At 39.2% G+C, this 24,223-nt stretch overlaps 1 protein-coding gene across 1 annotated transcript in view; it reads left to right on the top strand.

Moving 5' to 3' along the window:
- Window positions 1-4,582: 4,582 nt before the first annotated feature.
- The window catches only part of LOC149141578 (uncharacterized), a 318,849-nt gene continuing 299,208 nt past the window's right edge, over window positions 4,583-24,223 (top strand). The window contains exon 1 of the mRNA XM_089446868.1: window positions 4,583-4,989. Within this exon, the coding sequence (XP_089302994.1) occupies window positions 4,780-4,989 (210 nt within the window). The 5' untranslated portion in view covers window positions 4,583-4,779. The remainder of the gene's footprint in view (window positions 4,990-24,223) is intronic.

The raw sequence follows: 24,223 nt of genomic DNA, 5'->3' as shown, positions 1-24,223 counted from the left end.
ACCGCAAAAAAACATCCGCTAAAATCTCTGACCGCCTAATTTTTTTTAGTTGTGATGAAGTTTTGTTATAATTTCCCCTAAAACATCCCCTATCACAAACATATGTTTTAGCAGATGTTTTTTTGACCTTTTTTCCAATTTTATAACACTAAAAACCTCAGTTATAACATCCGTTAGAAGGTATTTCCTTGTAATGTTACCTCCAAGTCCAAGTTCTTATGAATATCTCCATTCCTCCCTCCAATATGTGCCTCTTATCAGGGAATATACTTCCTTTAGATTAAACAAATTTAATCAATCAAAGACTAGAATAGATATTCATATAATTTGAAATTCCCATTACATCTAACCTTAGGGTCTTCACCCAATCTTAGTTTATTTCCATCCTTTATTTTCTAGGTAGTCAAATATCATACTGCAAGAAAAGACAAAGCCAATGCTTTCCAAAAATTTGAAGATTTATGATATGTCTTTGTTATTGTTCCAATCCATTCCTCTACAGACATAGGGGCTATATGCTTGTGATCATTTATCTTTTACCCAATTCATTTTCCATTTATTACCCTCTAGAGACTTTTGTTTACAAGAGACTAGTAAGATATATGAAATATCTCTCACATACACACACAGTCTCCCCACATTATCCTTGAAAATACAAGTCTCTAACACAATGAACAATCTCCCCACTTCATCCTTGGAAATATAAGTCCTAATACGATGTTATGTGTGTGTGGAGAGTAAATCTTCTTTGCTAGTTTGTCAAGTGCAACAACTTGTCCCAATCGAAACAAGTTATATTTTCTTTTTCCCTCTCCCTTTTGGTATTTCATTTATATATAGTTTCATTATCTAATTATTTTCTTTTACACATCGAAATCATTGTTCATCAAAAAACCCCAAGACCTAAACAAAATACCACATAAAAACCTAAGAGAAAACTAACACACAATTTAATAATTAACTTATTTACGCACACACACACATCAGAGACTTGTATTTGCAATTGTGAGGTGGGGAGATTGTTTATGATGTGGAGCTTGGTAAGAATAACTCTTCTTTGCTAACTTTGTCAATGGTAACAACCTATCCCCTCTTGAAGCATGTTATTTTTTCTTTTTCCCTCTCCCTTGTGGTTTCATTAGCTAATTTATTTCCTTTTTCACATTGAAATCCTTACTCATGAAGAAACCCCAAGACCTAAACAAAATAACACATAAAAACCCAAGAGAATATTAACTCACAATTTAATAATTAACATAGCCCCCTTCCTCCCCCTATACATTCCCCCATTTACAACTCCATTACCTTTGTTGATGGCAGAGTGTCACCCATGTGATAATGTGGTACTTCACTCTAATCATTACATTAAAGGTTAATTGACTTGATCATTATTTTAACAAAGGCTTCATCTTTTGAATTAAAACATATCTATTTTAGAATGGGCTAAGTTAATTAGTGGATAAACTCAACCTTTTTTCTTTGAAAATTTTCTCCAAATCCAGTGGGAATTTTATTGTAAGTTATACTTCCTCTTAATTTATGAGAGCTTTGTCCATGGACCTTTGTGCTTAATTATTTTGACCCATTTGAGGAAGATCAAAGATCATTTAAATATTGAAATAAAACAAACACATCAAGGCACAAATTTGTCTTGCCTTGAAAAAAATCACAAGAAGTGGAGTTTATCCACTTATTAACTCATTGCTTTTAAATCCCACCTTAAGAATTTTTTAATTCTTTTTCCTTTCCAGAGGTAACATATCCCATGGGAAACTATCTAGCACTTGCCCTCATTCCAAAGGTGGTATCTAGGGTAAACCCTAGATCCTTTAGAACTTCATATATAACTCATTTGGTTCCTTAAGCATATCACAAAGTAGGATTCGAATTTGACCGAGGAAGGCAACAATGTTATTTTACCACCACTCACCTTACACCTAATATACTTAAAAACACTTTATAAATAATCATATTTTCTAAATTATTCAATTTATAAATAAAAAACTACATGCATTTGCTAACATGTTTTTTTGAACACATAAAACATGAAAACAGGTAAATATAAATTGTTTTCTTTCATTATTAAAGAAAATTACTTTATTATTTTATTCTCTTCCTAGTTACTCAAACATGCTTTCCAACACACATAAGATAAGGGAGAAAAAACAAATTTACATGATTATGTTATTATAGTGTTTCATACCCAAACCATGATGTCTCCATCACATTCAAGGCAAGGTAGGGTAGGAACTCTTTATAATTGAACACATCTCTATAACCTAAGAGAATATTAACTCACAATTTAATAATTAACCTAACTCCCTTCCTCCTCCTATACATTCCCCCTATTTACAACTCTATTACCTTTGTTGATGGTAGAATGTCACCCATGTGATAGAGTGGTACTTCACTCTAATCATTGCATTAGAGGTTAATTGACTTGATCATTATTTTAAAAAAGACTTCATCTTTTGAATGACAACATATCTATTTTAGTATGAACTACGTGAAATATTGGATAAACTCAACCTTTTTTTCTTTGAAATTCTTCTCCAAACTTAGTGGAAATTTTATTGTAAGTTATACTTCCTCTTAATTTATGAGAATTTTGGCCATGGAACTTTGTGCTTAAAGATTTTGACCCATTTTAGGAAGATCAAAGATCATTTAAATATTGAGAAAAAACAAATACGTCAACACAAAACTTTGTCTTGCCTTGAAAAAATTCACAAGAGAAGTTGAATTTATCCACTTGTTAACTAATTGCTTTTAAATCCCAGCTTAAGCACTTTTTTATTCTTTTTCCTTTCCTGAGGTAACATATCCCAAGGGGAACTATCTAACACTTGTCATCATGGATTTAAGACTTCTGTGGTTGATATCTTTTGACTTAGTAACCGGAGAACCCACAGTAAAAACCATCTTTCCGTCAAAGTTTCAAATCCCAACAGGGATCCATCATCAGGATATCATCATTCCAATGATGGTATCTAGGGTAAACCCTAGATTCTTTAGGACTTCACAAATAATCCATTTATAGTTGGTTCCTTAAGCATATCACAAAGTAGGATTTGAATCTCACTGAGGAAGGTAACAATGTTATTTTACCACAACTCACCTTACACCTAATATGCTTAAAATCACTTTATAAATAATCATATTTTCTAATTTATTCAATTTTATAAAGAAAAAAACTACATGCATTTACTAACATGTTTTTTTGAACACATAAAAGATGAACAAAGGTAAATATAAGTTGTTTTCTTTCATTATGAAAGATAATTACTATATTATTTGATCTCTTCCTAGTTACTCAAACATGCTTTCCAAACACATAATACAAGGGAGAAAAAACAAATTTACATGACTATGTTATTATAGTGCCTCATACCCAAAACATGATGTCTCCATCACATGCAAGGCAATGTAGCATAGGAACCTTTTATAATTGGACAAGTCTCTATACATTCCCCCATTTACAACTCCATTACCTTTGTCGATGGTAGAGTGTCACCCATGTGATAGTGTGGTACTTCACTCTAATCATTACATTAGAGGTTAATTGACTTAATCATTATTGTAACAAAGACTTCATCTTTTGAATAACAACATATCTATTTTAGAACGGACTAATTGAATTAGTGGATAAACTCAAATTAAACATTTTTTTATTCTTTTTCCTTTCCCGAGGTATCATATCCCAAGGGAGACTATCTATCACTTGCTGTCATTCCAATAATGGTATCTAGGATAAACCCTAAATTCTTTAGGACTTCATAAATAACTCATTTATAATTGGTTCCTTAAGCATATCACAAAGTATGATTTGAACCTCAAAGAAAGTAACAATGTTATTTCACCACCTCTCACTTTACCTTTAATAGACTTAAAAACACTTTATAAGTAATCATATTTTCTAAATTATTCAATTTTATAAAAAAACTACATGCTTTTTTAAATACATAAAATATAGAAAAAACTACATGCTTTTTTATTATTTTATTTTTTTTGAATAATAAAAAATTATTTTATTATTGTAATCTCTTCCCAGTAAGAAAATTATTTATTATTGTAATCTCTTCATACTTACCAAACATGCTTTCCAACAAATATGACAAAGGAAAAAAACACATTTATATACCCAAAACACCCAAAAACATAAGGTCTTCATCATATTCAAGGCAAGGCAGGAACTCTATATAGTTGAACAAGTCTCCATAATACGGCAAGTTGCTATTAAATCTATCACCACACGTCATTTTTATAAAAGTGCCACATACAATACATGACACCGGGACAATACCGAATTGATTGATGGATTGAGAATCCAAACTCTTCTGTACTTCTTTTTGTAGAATTATGCAACTACTCCTTTAAAAATATCGAACGTTGTGTTTTATACTGGTATTCATTTAGTTTTTGTAACTTGTATGCAAGCGTAAGCCACTAATGTCTAGGTAAATTCCAAATTTAGCAACCTCACAACCTCTCGGTCAAATAGGAACTTCAGAAATTGATAAAAAGAATAGGAGGTGAAATAGGAACTTAATAAAATGATGAAAAATGTAGGAACTTAAAATATTCATAAATTTATGTCGGTAAGTAGTTATGAGTACGCAAAGTGGAGTGGACTCGGAGCAAGCTCGCGAAGAGAAGGAGAAGCATCGAATCAGACGACACTATATATAAAACTATGGCTCCACCCTCTTCCTCCACCCAGGATCGATTCACTCGAACCGGTTTTTATCTCCCCTCTACAGTCACAACCGTAAGGATTGGATGGCTACTTCCACCGCCAGCACCAGCAGTGCTGTGAAATGTCTTCTGATTGTCGGGGTCATATATGGAGTTTTAGGCTCTGTGGCGTATGGGATCATATACAAGAAGCATGTAACTCCTTTACCCCCGGACGCGTCGCCGGATCGATTCTCGGAGGGAAGAGCTATGGACCACCTTTGGCACCTTGCCGAACGTATTGGCTTTCGGCAGGTATTTATTTGATTCTCACACCGACTCAGACCGAACAAGATAAATATTTCTGCAACCTCACTTGTCATGATGATCCATGGATGATTAGAACACTTTTTTGCGTTTTCCTTCCTCCTAGTCAGTTTGAATTAGTTCCAGAAAATTTCTTAATGCTTCTTTCCTCCCTTTATTGCGGCAGAGCAATAACAGCAAACAAATAAATTAATCAAGCAAAGCACATAATGCTATAGATCATATATTTTAACCATAAACACGATATCCCGGATTCCCCAACCACATCCCAGATTCATTCATTCAACGCATCCGTCCATTTTGTCTCCCATTATCGCATCTCATATCAGCTCTTTGCATAGCAAATTTGCCCAGGTTTTTCGTACAAACCCCCCTAAAACTACTCACCTGAACCGAACATACCATCATTTTTATTTTTATTTTTATTTATTTATTTTATTTTATACTTTACATAGTTGTAAAACAAATCTAAGTTTTGTAATATACTGATGCATCAAAACCTTCTGATTATATCTTCAGCACAAAACACATTGTTCTGATCAAATCAGCAAATTGCACGACGTTTGATTAGTTCGGCATCAGCTACTCGTTTAGCTCAGCTATTGGCAGCTTCTCCCGTTTGATTATTTTAATCCTCACCATGTTGCGAATGAGACGCTTTCATCTCCACATTCTTTTCTTCACCTCTGCTCTATCTTCCCAGCATTCTCTGCTACAGGAGTGGTTGTTCTCTCTCTCCTCTTATATGGGATTGGTCTCTTCTTCATTGACTAGGTTTTGCCTATGCCCAGCATTCTCTGCTACAGGAGTGGTTGTTCTCTCTCTCCTCTTATACAGGATTGGTCTCTACTTGATTGACTAGGGTTTTCCTATTTGCTTTTACCCCTCACTTTTGTTAATTTGTTCTTTTTCCTTTTAATAGTCCAGATTCTTGTTTGTTGTCTTTTTTTGTTTTTGTTTTTGAGGACAGGCCTTAGGCACTACTGCATTGCCATTACCAGTAAATGTCCTTTTGAGCCCCATTGCCCTAATTTGGCAGTGGGTGGACTTTTTATATTTTCTGTCCTCCTTTCTTTCTCAACTATCTTCAATGGCATTTTAGTAAACCCAAAATTCAACTTGGAAGCTCTCCCATTGCTATTTTGATCCATGTTCTCTTCCCTTATATAATTCTAATGATTAACACTATCGAAAATAGGATAAATATCCAGTTCTCTTGAATAATCCAAAAGTCAAGCATTGTTGCCCGAGTTTCTGGAAATTTTGAAAAAGGCCAAATCTTCATTTTTAATTTGTTTTATTGCTCCAGTAGGACTCCAATTTTTTCATGAATGCACCTTACTATATCAAAAATTTGGTATTATGTTTTCGTTCTCCAAAGTCAATATAATCTCTCTGTGTAGACTTCATTATGATTTTAAATATATAAATTTTTGACATTAAAAGCCTCCTTTGATTATGAATATAACATGTTATATGGTGGATGTGCAAGCAGCCATCACAAGCACCAGCAAAAACTATGTTCAGTTTCCTTTTATATTTTTTTTAACTTGCTTAAAAGGTAGTTCCCACACTTATAGGACTGGGAATCTCAGTCCACCATTGATCCCAAATGGATCTGGAAAAAGTGAAAGGCTATGATTCTGATCCAAGACTAGTTATTAGCAATTATGAAATCTGATGAAGAGGCTGCAAAAGTGGATTTTGTAACACCACCATGGAAGTTGATGAAGAGGCTGCAAAAGTGGAATTTGTGGCTAGGGAGGATAATGAAGCTTCCGACGTCAATCTTGTAGCATCTTGGGATTGATCCTACAGCTATGAAATCTCCCTTCTCTACCTCTAATTCAAAAGTCATTGCTTTCTCGAGATCAAGGCATTGCTAAAGTCTTTGTGAGAAAAGCTCACTTGATGACTAGATCCTGCTTCGCACTAACTTATCCTCCAATCTCGGTATAAAGATTGGGTGCTTTTGTTTATAAAAGGGCTGATTCCAACATGTAAAAGAAAGCCAATGGTTTCTTTTGTGAGAGGGCAATTACCTTGAAGACTAGTGCTAATGGATTTGTCTTGGCTTTATAGGAATTGGGAAGATGAATTGACCAACTCGTAGAAGGCAGCTTGATTGGCATTCCAGGGTAGCGATCACTGATGTCAAATGGATTACCCATGGAAGGGGTGTAACACCACCATGGAAGTTGATGAAGAGGCTGCAGAAGTGGAATTTGTGGCTAGGGAGGATAATGAAGCTTCCAATGTCAATCTTGTAGCATCTTGGGATTGATCCTACAGCTATGAAATCTCCCTTCTCTACCTCTAATTCAAAAGGCATTGCTTTCTCGAGATCAAGGCATTGTTAAAAGTCTTCGTGAGAAAAGCTCACTTAAGGACTAGATCCTGACCAGATCCTGCTTCACACTGACTTATCCTCCAATCTTGGTATAAAGATTGGGTGCTTTTGTTTATAAAATGGCTGATTCCAACATGTAAAAGAAAGCCAATGGTTTCTTTTGTGAGAGGGCAATTACCTTGAAGACTAGTGCTAATGGATTTGTCTTGGCTTTATAGGAATTGGGAAGATGAATTGACCAACTGGTAGAAGGCAGCTTGATTGGCATTCCAGGGCAGCGAACATTGATGTCAAATGGATTACCCATGGAAGGGTTGCAACACAATAAGGGAGATACACCTTGGTCGTTGGGGGTTAGTGCTATTCCAAATTGATGCCAAGGATAGGCAAAGCAACTACTATATAGAATCATTCCAAAACAGAAATGGATTCAGTTACCAGGAGTTAATGAATTCTACTGAGAAAATGCACTGACCATAAAGAATTGATTTGTAACCATGGTTACATGAATCATGGGTGTGGTCAGAACTGGAAAAAGAATCTGGTGCAGGTGCAACATTTGTCCAGAAATTAGGTATTGATGAATTGGAACCCTAACCCTATTTTTTTTTTTTTAAATATAGATTTAAAATTTAATTTATTTTTAGGTCACCGCCTTCTATCTCAGAGAAAGAATAATGTAATTAAACTCTAAAGAAGTCTCTCTTGACTTCCAACTCTGCACATATCATAAGCATAAATGTTGCATTCTATTGCTCTATTTACTGAACCAGAGGCTGAGTTATTTTTATTTGAAAGTCTCCGGGATCTTGATGCAAGATCCAACTATTTTGACCCTCAGGTTAATTTGCTCCTGCTTTAAACAAACATTTAGTTCTATTCAATGCAACTTAGTAAAATGGAAAGGAATAAAAATAAAAAATTGTCATCTTTTAATGTAGCTCTTGCGAAATTATTTGATGTGTTTTTTCTGTAAGCTAGAGTGTCATTATAAATTAGATAGCAGAACCATACAAAATTACCAGTGCTTCTGGCCTGCCACTTGGGAAACCAGACTAGCAGCATTGTAATAGTTTTTCATCCATAATGTCCAAGAGAAGTTTAACATCAAAATCATGACAGAAGTCCATGTGTTCAAAGAAACCAGTAACTAGCCAAAAAAAGAAATAGATCCTAATTATTTTAAATTCATAGTCGAAAGACATAGAAAAGATTGAAGACTAATCTGTTATGTGGTAGTCAGCACCTGGAGGAGGGGATGATCCACCTGATGCTGGAGCCTTAGAGCAGCACTGAGTGGCCTGGTGATGGTGCTCTGGCTGAGTTGGTGCTGGCAACCTGACACTAATATCCTTCAATTGGAGTTGAATTTTGTCCAGTTGAAGCGGAATTTCTCCTTTGGCTTCTGTCCTCCACATCAGCAGCTTTCCCACTAGTGTTTTCATATGCCAATATAGGTCGATGGTTTTCCAGTATTTTGTTTCTCTTGCCCTTGTGTTACCTGTATTGGGAATCCAATTCCCTAATTCAATGTTATTACCCCAGTCAAAAATCACTCTATGCTCCCCCCGAATTTCCTACTCTACAGTCTCAGTTTCTTCTGTGAGATTGGGTGGGGACTTGCTCGCAGAAGATGTTGTAGACTCTCGAGCTTGGTTCTGCACTCATGAAGAGGAGCCGCTAGCGTGTCCTCCTTGAGTGGAGGTCATCTGTTTACCTTTGGAACCAGAGGAGCCATCTCTACCTTGATGCCCAGCGTGATAACATCTTTCCCTCGGCATGGTAAGTCCTTCTGCGCACAGCTGAACCAAGTGGGAACCAGAAGCTCAAGGCGGGCAGAGAAATGTGCAGGTGACAGGGGCCGAGAGCAAGAGGACTGAGCCCTTGCCTACCTACCACTCATAAAATAGATGCAGAATGGACGCAAATAATACGTTGAAGAATTGACATAGCATACCTCCCACACTGAGCTGATGAAAACAGGCATCACGATAATCATTCCTTGATCCATTCCACACAACTGAAGGATGTCCAGAGCCGGCTCGAGGTTATCAGAGACTGGAGTAGAATGGCAGTGGTGGTGGTCATCAGCTGTTTCCATAAATGGCCCAAGTACCTACTACCACCCACCTTCCACAATAACCTCTGTTTAATCATAGCTTGTGTGTGGGACAGGTGGCAGAGCTCCCATGTATGCTTCGGATTGGCTGCTACTGTCAGAGGGTAGGTGGGAGTGCTTGTCGTTGTTCATCCTAGCTGGGGAAATAAATTATTCAATGTTAAAAAATAAAAACTCATATATTATAAAATTTATTTTAAAATTATACTGTACTTTGGTGCAATGTTATTGTTTTAGGGTTAAAAATGTTAAATGGATCTTGATTAGCTCTTTTAAGGTAGTGAGGAGGAGATTTTATGTTAAGATGACACAAGATATGTATATCTTACTGTTGTTTGATACCTGATCATGACATTGACAATCTCTCTCAGCTTTTCTATTCTACAAGATGCTGTAATAAGGCCTGTAAACAGCACATAATATGATGCAACAGCAAGACATGTAAACAACACACATTAAGATGCAGCGATAGGACCTACAAATGATGCAGATGAGATAATTAGGTGTTTCTAGTTGGGGAGATTAAGATAGCCTTCAGATTCACATTTTAGCTGAATGGACAGCGTGAACGAAACACACGACTTAAGAATGGGCCAGCGTAACATAAAACAAGTTCAGATGTTTTTCTTAATCATAAATGTTTCATTGTGCGAATTTTGTCACTGGAAATGGATATGATTTTAGAAAACGGATCTGATCCAAAATAACAGAAAAATCAAAGAATTTGAAGACATATCTGAGATTCTCCAAATACAATAAGGTTCCAGTGTGGGTGCAAGGTGCCATAAGGTGAATCTGGTAACTATGCTTGTTGATGGCTATGGTTTAACATCAAGAATGTTGAAATTTCCAGTCACCCTAGGTCTGGTATATGCCTTAGCTAAGCACATAAACACACTATAGATGCTCAACCAAAAAAGAACTTTGCACAACAGTATATAATAGCAGTGAAATCAACAATAGTACACAAAAATTATTGGTCCAAACACATTCCTTATCAGTCTATCAATAAGAAAATCATAAGGCTCTCATACCAGGGATCATGGCCCTTTACAGCCCTTGTACAAATGCTAATATACAACAAAATTCAAGTCTGTCATGTTGTCGCCCAAAGTGTACACCTAAGGTGCAATGCTCAGAGTAGGGGCAGTCACCTATTCCCTACTCACTCCGTTTAAGTTCTCTCCTAGACAAGCTAAATGAAAGAGAAAACTTGCTGGAACAACAAGTTCTAGGAGACTAAGGATAAGAGTCAAGACAATTACTTCTCTAAATAACTTGATTTAAGGTTAATTAGCAAGTATGATTATTAATGAGCAATGTGGATTATTGAAAATAGTTTCGATTAGGTCAATATGACACTCAATAAGATATAGAGATTTGATACCGGTGCCTTATCACAATGCTCAAAGATGAATTACGATATTTGCAAAATAACAAAACGATATCAAGCTATAATGTTAATTTTAGTTAACAATGGTATGTTCTATGCTTAGCACAATTACTTCAATGTTCCTTTAGCAGCCCAATGACAATTTCCTATTTAGTTTTCCAATAGCAATCACATTAACCATAAATCACATTGACAGTAATTATAGATAGAACATGAACAATAAAAGCAGAAGACAAGGCAAGACAAGAGGACACCAGATTTAGCGAATGCTAGGGAAAAACCCCAAGATGGGGAAAACCCTTTGATCAATTATTATTATTATTATATCAAATGTTCAGTAGAGAGAGAGTACAATAAATTCAAAATTGACTTGGCAAATGATGATTAAAGCAGCCCTGTGAAATCTGAAACTTTCTGTAGTAGTCAACAGCCCTAACCAGAAAGTCAACGCTGGTCAAAGAAACAACAAAATGTCCTCAAAGCAGCTTGGTCATACCTAGTCAAACTCGGCCTGATAAGGTGGTCAAAGTCAACCCAAAACAGTCCTGAAAACAACGATCAAACTTGGTCAAACTCTACTGTCAACCCTGTGATATGTCTGCAGTCAAAGTTAATGAAATGTCTCTGTTCTTGTGCCAATAAATGCGGCCTGCCAAAAACGAAATTCTGGCACAAAAACTGCAGTCAAAGGATGTCAAACCACCCCTGGTCAATGCTGGTCAAACCTGCAACAGTCTCTAAAATTTTGGCTTTGTAATTCGTCCTGCAATTTGTCCTTATGCTACCACATGTGTGAGGAAAAGAGGTGCCTAATAAGCTGTACGAACCAATTAGATGATGAGAGAGAAGAATGTGCGAGTGAGTGAGGTGCCAAATGAGGATGGAGGTCTCTTATATTTATACAAATCGTTGAGTGTCAAGAGACACATTGATTGGGCTTCATGAGCATACATGATTGATGTGGCCGACTTTGACAATTTACACATGTATGGGCATAAATTCAAAAACACATTTCTGCTTGTCCAAATTTGATGATCTTTAGGTCGATTTTGGTCCTCTCGAAAAGAGGAATTCAATGCAACTATCATCTCCATCAAATGAGTTGTCCAAAGTGGAATTTGGCCCTAGTTGCGTATTTTAACCAATAAGATAGGCAATGTTGCAAGAAGAGTGTTAGTACAATAGATCAAGAGATTATCAACAATTAAAATTATGAGTAATAAGATACAAATCCATCTTGCAATGAAAGAAACTTGTACTTCAAGTAAGAAAATGCTTTAATGATACCATGCAAGGACTTTGGCGTCCGATGCTGCAATAGATGGTGGACTTGTTTGGGCTGTGATTGTTGCTATTGCTGCGCTTGAAGCCCACATTTCCGGCTACTGATCTTGCTGGGGGGTTATTGGACTAGCTATGCACTAGTTTTCCGACGCTCTTTTTAGTTCCAGATTGGCACTATCCAGATATTTCAACTTTCTCGACATTGTTAATGTATGGAAAGGGGAGGACTGTTCTTCGAGAGTAGGTATTATCGGGAGTGTATGCGGGGTTGGCAGATCAGGCGATCATTGCAAATTTCATTTATTTCCTAATTGGGAAGTGAGGCGACGACGGGGTGGTTGAGGCTACATACTCTATGGGTACTCCAAGGGTAATGCGGTCTACTTCTTGGACAAGTGATCAGACTATTGTCAGACGTGACATTCTTTTTCTTGCTCTTTATACCCTCCCATTTGTCTCTCACTTTCCTCCGACTCTAATAGATGCTATTACTACGCCATACCTGGCCTATCAACGTCTCCCTACACCGTCCTTTTGGGCAGGTCTAGGGTCCATTAGGCTTCCCTAAATCCTACTATATGAATATGAATATACCTGATTTTTTTACGTCTGACACCTCGGAACACGAGGCATACATTAATGCTACCTTGGCTACGGAGGCAACATGCGTTGTTGGCAGGTCTAGTGTATTGAGTCCGACCCCACGACGTACAAACGGGCAGGTGGGCGAATAGGTGGCATCACGCTTGGTGGAGAACACTGCACATGACACATACTACAGTGAGGTTACCACAGATGTTGTGCATGCTGTGCAACATCGACCTTCTGGACAACACACCACATCCAGTGGAACCAAATCTAAGCAAAATGATTGGCGGTTCGCACTTCTCCACAGACACAATTGCTCAGCTTTGGTTATGACATGCTATTGGACAGGGTTCTCAGTCTACAGAAACGGGCTTTGGTAGGACGCTGGTATTTTTCCGATCTACCAGAGGAGGAGATGAGGAGCTGGGTGGAGGATAAGTCAAAAAAGATACTAGGTTATGCGCCTACGGTGAGTCGCCTCATTTCACTTCTTGCATCATGAGGACCTGGAGAAGATTCATGGCATGCCGTGGGTGAGGGGACATGGTTTTCTGTCATTACATCCATGGTATGTTGGGTTCAACCCACTTAGAGATACCCCCCGGAACAGGTACATCTAGTTTAAGCTCCCTAGATTACCCATTGAATTCTGGACTAGATGGGCCTTCATGGAAATTGGGAATGCTATTGGCTAGTTCATATACACGGACCCGAAATGTATTGGCGCTAGAGACAAAAGGGTCGCATGGATTTTGATAGAATGGGGGCTCTTTGGAGGTTTACCTGCCCACATTGATCTGGCCTGGGACAGGATTCACATACATCATCGTTTGGACTTTTGGAGTATTCCATTTTGTTGCCCGATTTGCCACCACACTGGGCAGCTGATGGCACAGTGCTCTTGCAGACATGGGTACATGAAGAAGATGGTTTACACGGCCCGGTCTGGGGGTGGCGGTACATGGGAGGCACTTTTGCTACACGGGGATCAACACTTGCAGCAACGACATATTACAGGTACACACACCTCGTCTCACCTAATCCTCCTGGCAAGAGATCTCTAGAATACCCTTCGACATCCTCACAATTTGCTGGGTCGTCCTCCCCCCACTCATCCCATTTATACTCCTCTGATTCCGAATCCAGCCATCTAAATATGCCCCCACTGGAGTTGTTCTCCCCCCATTTAGCACATTTATTTACCACTGCATTAGATCCCATCTCTCGGAATACGCCCATTCTACATAACGAGCTACCATCCATGCCTCCTTACTCCTCCCCTCCCCAATCTTTGAAATATTCGCCTAACCCACCCCCAGATACACTCGGGGATGTTATTCATGCGGGGATTACTCCACACCCCACTTCACTACCTGGTAACATTCTTACTTGCAGGACACCACTCTCACTTGGATCGCCCATTCTGTCTCCCAGGAATTCAATTGATGGCGATATCTAATTCCTCCTATCTAAACCGACGCTTGACCTTCGGACCCTTACTATACAACGTCCCCGGCCCCAGACATCCCCGAAGATTAGTCCTAACTCTACATTCAATATCACTATTAGACGCAGGAATAATAGGGGCAACAAACATTTCCAGGGAAGACCTAAAATTCTACCCTTTACTTCTGCTGATACCTCTGCTCTCATAGACATCCCCATTAGCTCCACCACTGAATCACCGCCCTTAGAGCATAGTTGCCCGACATGTGCATCAAATGACCCTTTGCCTATCCCTCAACATGCGAGGACTAGGGGGCTCGCACAAATATCTTGCCCTCAGGGAACTCTTCACTTTTGTTGATCCATACATCATTCTTTTACAGGAGTCCATGACTCATGCCTAGAAAGTACTTGAATATTTTAGACAAATGCTCTTGACATGGCATATGGTGGCTATGGACTCTATGGGCCTCTCCAGGGGCCTGGCTGCAATATGGAACCCGAGATGGGTTAAGTTTAAGGCATATAGATGTTTTGCTGGATTATTACTTTCTAGGAGGCTTAGAGGACTGGTGGGCCGGTTTCGCATACTCAACTTATATGCCCCATACAAGGATCGGAATAGTTTTTGGGACAGGCTGATGGATGTTGATTTTTTGAAATTGGACTCACTTATAGTGGCTGGCGATTTAAATGCCATTGTTGGGCAGGAGGAATGCTGGGGAACGACACCTAGATTGGATCCACTTGCTGACAAGCTCAAAACCATTTTCTGTGAATGTAATTTGATTGATATCCGGCCACAGTTGCTGGCTCCTACCTGACACAATGGGAGGACGGGTACACAACACATTGCTAAGAGATTGGACCGATTTCTTGTGCAAGAAGATCTACTAGAAATGATGGCTATTGTTAACCCTACCGCCTACACCTACCTACAAGTCAGTGAGAAAAGCCTTCAACCCCACAAGGTGTGGTTGGTGGCAGGGAACTAAGAGAAAGGGTTGTCACACTAAATCCCCTCTCTCTCCGTTTAAGCTATCTCCTAGGTTAGCTATGGGGGGTGGTCCCTAATATGGAAAATTAAGATAAAAGAAATGTGAGGTTCTAGGAGAGATGTTAAAGTGAAAGTGGATTACTTTTAAGAATTATGAGCAAAATATGATATGAGCAATAAAAATCATTAACATAATAAAACCATAAAACCAGTGCCTTAAGATAAATTGCTCAACAAGAATGAAAGATATATTTGCTCAAAACAAAAGTAGAATGCTTCAAAAAATGAAAGCAAAGCAATCCTGAAATGGAGACAAAGATGTTAGCACGATAATCGATACAAGATATAAAATTCCTTTAAAATATAATTAATGCCTAAATCAAAGCATATAGAGATATTTTGCAAAAGGAAAATCAATTAGTGTTCTACTTGCAAAAGGAAAATGAAATAATGCTCGCCAACATAAAATATTCAATAGTGACAAGTAAAATGGACAATTGCAAATGAAATCATAAGATGTATTAGCATGAGATGCCCTTTACTAGATTTGAAAGCAATTAGTCTTGGTTATTTTTAATCTAAAATGCCTAATCTAAATGAGAAGTCCTCTTCTTGAGCTCTTACCAAAGGGTAAAAATTGCGGTGACTGTAAGAAAGATGGGGCGAGGGCGTAGAGGTGTCATTAATGATACCCATCTCTTGAGTCTTACAAGTCAGCGTGTGCCTTCGTTCCTACAAGGGGACAAGCCACCTTCATAACTGCAGGGTCACAACATTTTTACCTTACTTCGTACCAGATGGAAAAACTTTCCAAGAAAGTCATTTTCCCTATACTTTTTATCAACCAAGCTTATGCTTGGAGATTAATTTTAGATGCAAATTAATACCAAAGATGCCAAAATGGAATGCTTGAGTGAGTGCTATTGCTTCCAAGAATGTAAAGTTTTGTAGATGTTCTATGCTAAGAGCAATTTCACTTTTCTCACAGCAATCATACAAGTAGATAAGCAAAATGCAGATAGAACATATAAGCAGATCTTACAGAAGACAAATCAAAAACAAGAAAAATGTATGTGTTCGTTTCGGCGGTCAACAGGATGCTTCAACCAGCAAAGTCTCCTTTGGTCAGCCAACCCAGCATGTGTCACAACAACCCTCCAACCAGTAGATGAGTCAACCCAAGTCAGTTCTACAAAAGTCAACGCTGTCCTGAAAAGTCAACGCAGGGGCAGCAAGCTAAAAGTCAACGCAGCAGCAAAACGGTCAACCCTTTGACCTCGATTTTTGTGCCAGGTAGTACAGCCTTCAAAAATCAAACCTCCCACAAGTTTTCAGCTTGATTGGACCAAGCGTTGACCAAAGTCAACGCTGGTCAAACTTCTGCGAAACCCTAGCAGCAGAAACCCTAGCAGCAGAAAAATCCTCTTCGTCCTTCCCACGTGTGGCTGAAATTCTTCCTCCAGGTAGCTCGTACCTTTTAGGATGAGAGAGAAAGATGTGAGTTGTGTTGTTGAAATTCTCTCCAACTTTTCCTGTATATATATACATCAATGAGGGTGTGTGACACATCTGTTGGGCATGTGAGCCTACATTACAAAACTGGCTGACCTTGCACATATAATTTATTAAGAATAATAAATTCAAAATATAAGTTCTGCTCATCGGATTAAGACTATTTTTATATGGATTTTACACCTCTCAGAAAGAGGAATCCAACAAAAATATTAGCCTCTTAATCTGAGCATCAGAACATGGAGTTTGGACCTAGTTGTCCAAATTTAACACTCCCTCTCAACTAGGGAGAACTCCATCTATTTGTGCAATTAACATCGTGAGTCATCCCGCCGAAACTTGCTTTGCTGGCTTCTTTATTTCAGAACAGAAGTGGGTCAGTCACAAAGACATCATTCCCCGACTGACATAATCAGTCCAGAGGTCCCAGACCTCACAAATCTTGATCCCAGATCAAGTGGTTGGACCATGCCATCCTAGATAGAGAGTACGGCAATCTCTGATGCGTCCATCAGTCTTTGCTAATAGTCTCTAGCTTTTCCACACCTCATTGGCCAAATGAGAGGTACTTCCCATGAGCCCTGAACTCAATGGGTAGGATGCATACGGGGCACAGATTAAATGAGTGGCGAACCAGCTCAATAATCACAAGGGTGGGGCAGAAGCATTATGAGTGCTTATAGCTCCGAGAAGCTATCCCCAAAGCCCCCCAGAGCTCCCAGAGCTCATCGTCCAACAGGACCCACATCATAGGGTCTTTCCACGACACCAAGACTCTCACGGAAGGTTAGGAACTTGACCTTCCCCAGGGGCTTAGTGAGAATATCCGCGACCTGCTCATCAGTTCCTATATGATCGAGCCTTACGGCGCCTCGCTGTACCATATCCCGGATAAAGTGGTACCTGATATCAATATGCTTGGATCGGTCGTGGAACACAGGATTCTCAGTCATACGAATCCCACTCTGATTATCACAGAGTATTACATTGGTATCTAGCACATGTTGGAACAGCTCACTAAAGAGCTTCCTCAACCAAACTGCTTCACAACAGGCCATACTAGCAGCAATGTATTCGGCCTCCGCGGTGCTCAAAGCCACCGACTTCTGCTTCCTGCTCATCCATGAGATCGAAGCAGAACCAAGATTGAAACAGCATCCAGATGTGCTCTTACGATCCACCACACTGCCAGCCCAATCGGCATCAGAATATCCCCGGAGTATCACACTCCCGGCAGTGTATCTCAGCCCATGGTTTATCGTGCCCCGAAGATATCTCAAAAGATTCTTGGCACCAACCCAGTGAAAATGATGAGGCTCAACCATCTGTTGACTCAAAGTATTCACTGCAAAACATATGTCCGGACGGGTGTTCACTAAGAACATCAAAGCTCCTATGAGTTGACGATACTCAGTAGGATTGGCCAAGATAGGCCCTGCAGCGCTGCCACTCAACTTCTTAAAGTTGAGTTCCATTGGTGTCGACACGGACTTACAGTCCACCATCCCAAATCTTTCCAGAAGCTTCACAATATACTTTCCTTGAGAAAGAAAAATCTCTCCAGGTCTCTGCCAGACCTCCAGGCCTAGGAAATAGTGCATCAGTCCTAGGTCTTTCATCTCGAACTCAGCAGCAAGCTCCCTCTTACATTGATGAATGAGAGGGTCATCACCTGTCAGGAAGAGGTCGTCCACATACAGCACTAGAATGAGAGGCTTTCCTTCCACAACCTTAAAGTAAAGGTTTGGATCAGCATTGCTTCGAGTGAAGCCCAGCTTCATCAAGTAACTATCCATCCTCTCATACCAAGCTCTGGGTGCTTGCTTTAACCCATAGAGGGCTTTCTTCAACCTGCAGACATAAGTGTCTCGATCTTGAACTTCAAATCCCAGAGGTTGTTCTACATACACTTCTTCCTTTATTGCACCATGCAGAAAAGCGGTCTTGACATCCATCTGATGAAGACTCCATCCTTGCGTAGCAGCAAGGGCTATGATGGATCGGATGGTGGTATATCGAGCCACAGGTGCAAATATATCGTCATAGTCAATTCCTTCCTTTTGAGAGAAGCCACGGGCAACAAATCTTGCCTTAAACTTTTCAGCACTCCCATCAGGTCCATGTTTAATCTTGTAGAGCCATTTAGCGGTGACAACAGATTTGTCCTTCGGTCTCGGGACCACATCCCAGACATCATTCTTCATAATAGCCTCTTATTCTTCATGCATTGCATCCTTCCAGACTTGATGCTTGATGGCTTCCTCAAAAGATCTAGGTTCAGATTGTATAATAGTACTCATGGCAGCTAGATACCCTTGGTATCTACACGGCTTCTTGCTTTCTCGGAATGTTCCCCTTGGGGCAGCATGACCCTCAGCATCTTTGAGGGTGTCCCTGAGCCATGATGGCCTCTTTCCTAGAGAAGGGGAAGGATCAATAGGGTCCATTGGCCCTTCAACATCAGGCATAGTCTCATCCTGGGGTTCTTTCAGATTTCCAGGTCTTTCTTCATGGTTTTCTTCAGATCTAGGAAGATCTACTACTTTCTTCAGGGAAGCATCTTCGTCAAAAGTGACATCATGGCTTATCTCTACTTCCCTTTGACCAGGTACATAGACTCTATATGCCTTAGAAGTCTCACTGTAGCCCACAAACATTCCTTTCTTCCCAGTAGCATCCAGCTTACTTCTCTTTTCTTTCGGCACATGAAAATAGACAGGACATCCAAAAATTCTAAAATGTGAGACATCAGGTTTCTTACCAGAGAAAACCTCTTCGGGAGATATGGAGTCCAAAGCGGAATGAGGGCATCGGTTTTGAATGTACACAGCAGTATTTGCAGCTTCTCCCCACAGAAACTTTGGAAGACCCTGGTCACATAGCATGGCACGGGCAGCTTCCACAATAGTCCTATTCTTGCGTTCAGCAACACCATTCTGCTCAGGAGTATATGCAGTGGTAGTCTCCCTCTTAATGCCAGCTTCTCTGCAAAAGTCTTTGAACTCATTTGACTCATATTCAGTGCCATTGTCAGTCCTCAAAATCTTGATCTTCTTTCCGGCCATATTTTCCACCAAGGCTTTGAAGGTACGGAACCACATAAAGCCTCATCCTTCTTCTTCAAGAAGTATATCCAGGTTTTGCGAGAGAAGTCATCAGTAAATGCCATATAGTAAGAACATCCCCCCAGGGATGTTACAGGCAACATACCGGAAAGATCAGAATGGACTAGATGCAATATCTCAGATGTCTTTGTGACACTTGAGGGGAAAGGTCCCCTTGTATGTTTTCCTTCAGCACAGCCCTTACATACACCTTTATGATTATTTCCAAAATCAGGCATCCCTGTCACCACCTTCCTTGCTTCGGGAAGAGCCTTGTAATGAAGGTGTCCAAATCTTCGGTACCATAGTTCGGTTTGACGGATAGTATCACAAGTCATAGCTCCCAACGGACTCCCTCCAACCTGGTAGAGTGTACCAACCCTAAAACCAATTGAGATAGCTTCCTTGAAGCTCTTCTTCCACATGAGTACCTTTCCATCAGAGAAAGTTACATTGAATCCTTTGTCTTCCATGGCAGATACAGACACAAGGTTCTTCTTCAATTTGGGTACATAGAGTACATCTTGTAGATGGAGGACTTGTCCTTGAGACAAGTGGAGGGTCACAGTCCCGGTCCCTTTCACAGGATAAGTGGCATTATCCCCAAGGATAATTTCTAGATTAGTATCCCTTTCAACCATGTCAGAAAGTGCTTCCTTGAATCCGGTGATGTGTCTTGAGGCACCACTATCGATTAGCCAGACATCCATAGTGTCGGGCGGAGATGCAGCTGAGAGAGCAGATATTAGAATATACTCATTTCTTTTATCAACAACATTAGACTCCTCATACCTGGTATTTCTGGTCCTTTTAGAAGGTGGATTGTTTCCTTCAAAGTGAGCCTTCCTCTTTCCTTTGGATTTGTCATTTCTTCGATTCCCATTCCTTCGGTTGTTGATGTTGTCGTCACTATCGGGAGAATTCTTCTGGAAGGGGCATTCTCTAGCATAGTGTCCAGTCCTATGGCAGGTGAAACATTTACCCTTCTTCTTTTGAGTCTTAGTCCTTCCTTTGTCCTTGGAACCACCAGAGTTCTTCTTTCGAGAATGAGCAACATAGTTAGCATTTCTTTCATTATCAAATTCCTTCATCCTTGTTTCTTCTTGCATACATCTAGACAGAAGCTCATCAAAGTTAGGGATGGTATTATTGTTGAGAATGGTAGTTGTGAATACTTGCCATTCATATGGAAGTCCTCCAAGTGCGGTGAGAACCATCTCACGATCAGCTATTGTCTCCCCAATAGCTAGCAGATTGTTCTTGGTTTCGGTCAACTTCATAAAGAAAGTTTGAATAGACTCGTCTCGGCCCTTCTTCATATTCTTCAACTTGTTCTTGAGGAATAGCACTTGGTTCACATTGTTTACTTGGAACATAAGTATCAGTTTGTCATACATCTCCTTGGATGTGCCTAGTTCAGATATGTAGGCAACCAGACTCTTATTTATGGATTCCCTGATCAGCAGCTTTGCTCTGATTTCTCCCTTCTTATACTTGTGTTTAACAGCAGCAGAGGCATTTGATGGAGGTTCTTGAATCTTCCCTATCACATGATCTAGGAGATCATGATCTTCTAATTTGAGATCTAATAACATCTTCCAGGCATGGAAGTCATCACTTCCAGTCAGCTTGTCATTCTCCCTGAATTCAAGCTTAGAGGAATCCATTTCCTTCGATGATGATTGCTATAGATAGAGTTTGTCTTCACCTCAGCTCTGATACCATGTAAAGTTTTGTAGATGTTCTATGCTAAGAGCAATTTCACTTTTCTCACAGCAATCATACAAGTAGATAAGCAAAATGCAGATAGAACATATAAGCAGATCTTACAGAAGACAAATCAGAAACAAGAAAAATGTATGTGTTCGTTTCGGCGGTCAACAGGATGCTTCAACCAGCAAAGTCTCCTTTGGTCAGCCAGCCCAGCATGTGTCACAACAACCCTCCAACCAGTAGATGAGTCAACCCAAGTCAGTTCTACAAAAGTCAACGCTGTCCTGAAAAGTCAACGCAGGGGCAGCAAGCTAAAAGTCAACGCAGCAGCAAAACGGTCAACCCTTTGACCTCGATTTTTGTGCCAGGTAGTACAGCCTTCAAAAATCAAACCTCCCACAAGTTTTCAGCTTGATTGGACCAAGCGTTGACCAAAGTCAACGCTGGTCAAACTTCTGCGAAACCCTAGCAGCAGAAACCCTAGCAGCAGAAAAATCCTCTTCGTCCTTCCCACGTGTGGCTGAAATTCTTCCTCCAGGTAGCTCGTACCTTTTAGGATGAGAGAGAAAGATGTGAGTTGTGTTGTTGAAATTCTCTCCAACTTTTCCTGTATATATATACATCAATGAGGGTGTGTGACACATCTGTTGGGCATGTGAGCCTACATTACAAAACTGGCTGACCTTGCACATATAATTTATTAAGAATAATAAATTCAAAATATAAGTTCTGCTCATCGGATTAAGACTATTTTTATATGGATTTTACACCTCTCAGAAAGAGGAATCCAACAAAAATATTAGCCTCTTAATCTGAGCATCAGAACATGGAGTTTGGACCTAGTTGTCCAAATTTAACAAAGAAAGTATTGATATTAGTGCTCAAAATAAAAGACAATGCTCAAATAAACAATACTAATATCTTTCAATGGAAAGGGAAAGTGAAACAATTAGTTCAATGTAGCTCCACAAGTTCCAAATATGTTGCTTTGCGAGTAAATGAAATCAATGCCAAATTGCTTCAATGGATTGACACAAGAAAGACCCAACAATAATGATAATGCCACATAATATAAATTGACAATGATAAAGCAATGTGCTCAAGAGACTTGTGAAACCAAAGTAGATGGATAAATTAAACTAGTTTAAGCTTGCCAAGTAATATAAAATACTTGCTTGCATCAAAAGAAAAATTGCATGTGTTGTAGTAGATTGCCCAATACAAGTATTCAAGAAATGGAAATGGCAAACATAAACTAATCTCGAATGTATGCTAAAATGAGAATGGATGTGAGTGTTATGTCAAGAAACTATCATGCATGAATGAGCTTAGAAATGAGATTAACAAAGAAAATTGGAGTAACTAAACTAAGAGATTAGTCCACCCACAAGCAATGATCCTCCCTCTAAATGGGGAGAAAGGATACCATGGGAAAAATCCCAAGCTCCTTCACAAGAAAACATAATTTTTTTATTAGAGATTGGTTATAAAGAGAGAAAATAAAAGCCTTTTGAGAAGACTTTCCAAGGAAGCCAAAGGAGTCTTTTACAACATGCCACTTCCAAGGGTTAGATCTCTTGAAGTAACAACTACAGGAGTGTCTTTGACAAAATCTGAAAATACAAGAAATAAATTTGCAGCAATCAAATCAGCCACAAAGAGAGTTGTATTCAGCGCTAAGGAGAGAGGCTAAGCCTCCTCTAGCCCACAACCTAGTGAGAGAAGGATGCTGCCCTCAAAGTAGAACTCGGCCTTTCAAGAAATGATGCCTCAAATACTCACAACCTCCTTGAATTTTCGTCTCAAAATGCTCCAAAGGTCCTGCAAATAACTTGTTAAATGTCTCAAATGAAAACTCCCTCAAGTTGCCACAAGGATTGAATTATTAAATCTGCTCAAAAGGGGCTGCAAAACAGATCCAAAATGAGTGGAAAGATGACATGAAAGAGTCAAAATGATAATCTACAATTAGTGTACAAAAACTAGATCAAGACATGCAAGTAGAACTCCATACTTGTCTAATTAAAACCATGCTCTAGGCAACAAATAAAATCCTTGAAAGCACAAGATATTGATCAAGAAAAATATTGAATTTAAATTTATGTGATCTTAGTAGGCTAGAGGAAAGGAAACTCCCTCTTTCAAAATCGTTTGATGAGATCCTTGAGGCAAACCGATTGGGTCCTTCTATTCTTGATCTTGGGAGTTAGTTTGTCTATTGGAGAGTTACCCCACACCCAAGTAAATCCTTCAACCAAATCTAAAGATCTCTACACACTTGGAAAAAGATGTCATTAATCATAAAGGGATTAGACTATACAATGGAGAAGAAGACTAGAGATTTCACAAAAAATCTTCTAGTGCTCCTCTTCCTAGAGTATTTCTCTAACCCAAAAACCATACAAGATAGCTTGCATATGATAATCCAAACAAGTGGCAAAATGATAACTACCATAATCCAACATACATGTAGAATGTAAAGCACAACAATTGAAATAACATCACCTCAAGCAATGGAAGGAGAACACCAACACAATAGTACCCCAAAGTCTTTTTATTAAATGAAAATGAATACAAAATCCAGTAGAGTATCCGTAAGCCCAATAGCTCGTTCTAAAGATACAATATGAGAGCCAAAGACTCATATAAATAGAACTATGGGAGCCAATCCCAATGAAAGATGAACACAGGGAAATCGACCAACATCGAAACACAA

Source organism: Pinus tabuliformis, chromosome X (genome assembly GCF_031772625.1).
Source record: "Pinus tabuliformis cultivar Carrire ecotype Pingquan chromosome X, CPIR1, whole genome shotgun sequence".
Lineage (NCBI taxonomy): Eukaryota > Viridiplantae > Streptophyta > Pinopsida > Pinales > Pinaceae > Pinus > Pinus tabuliformis.
This window is presented reverse-complemented; position numbering and strand designations above follow the sequence as displayed.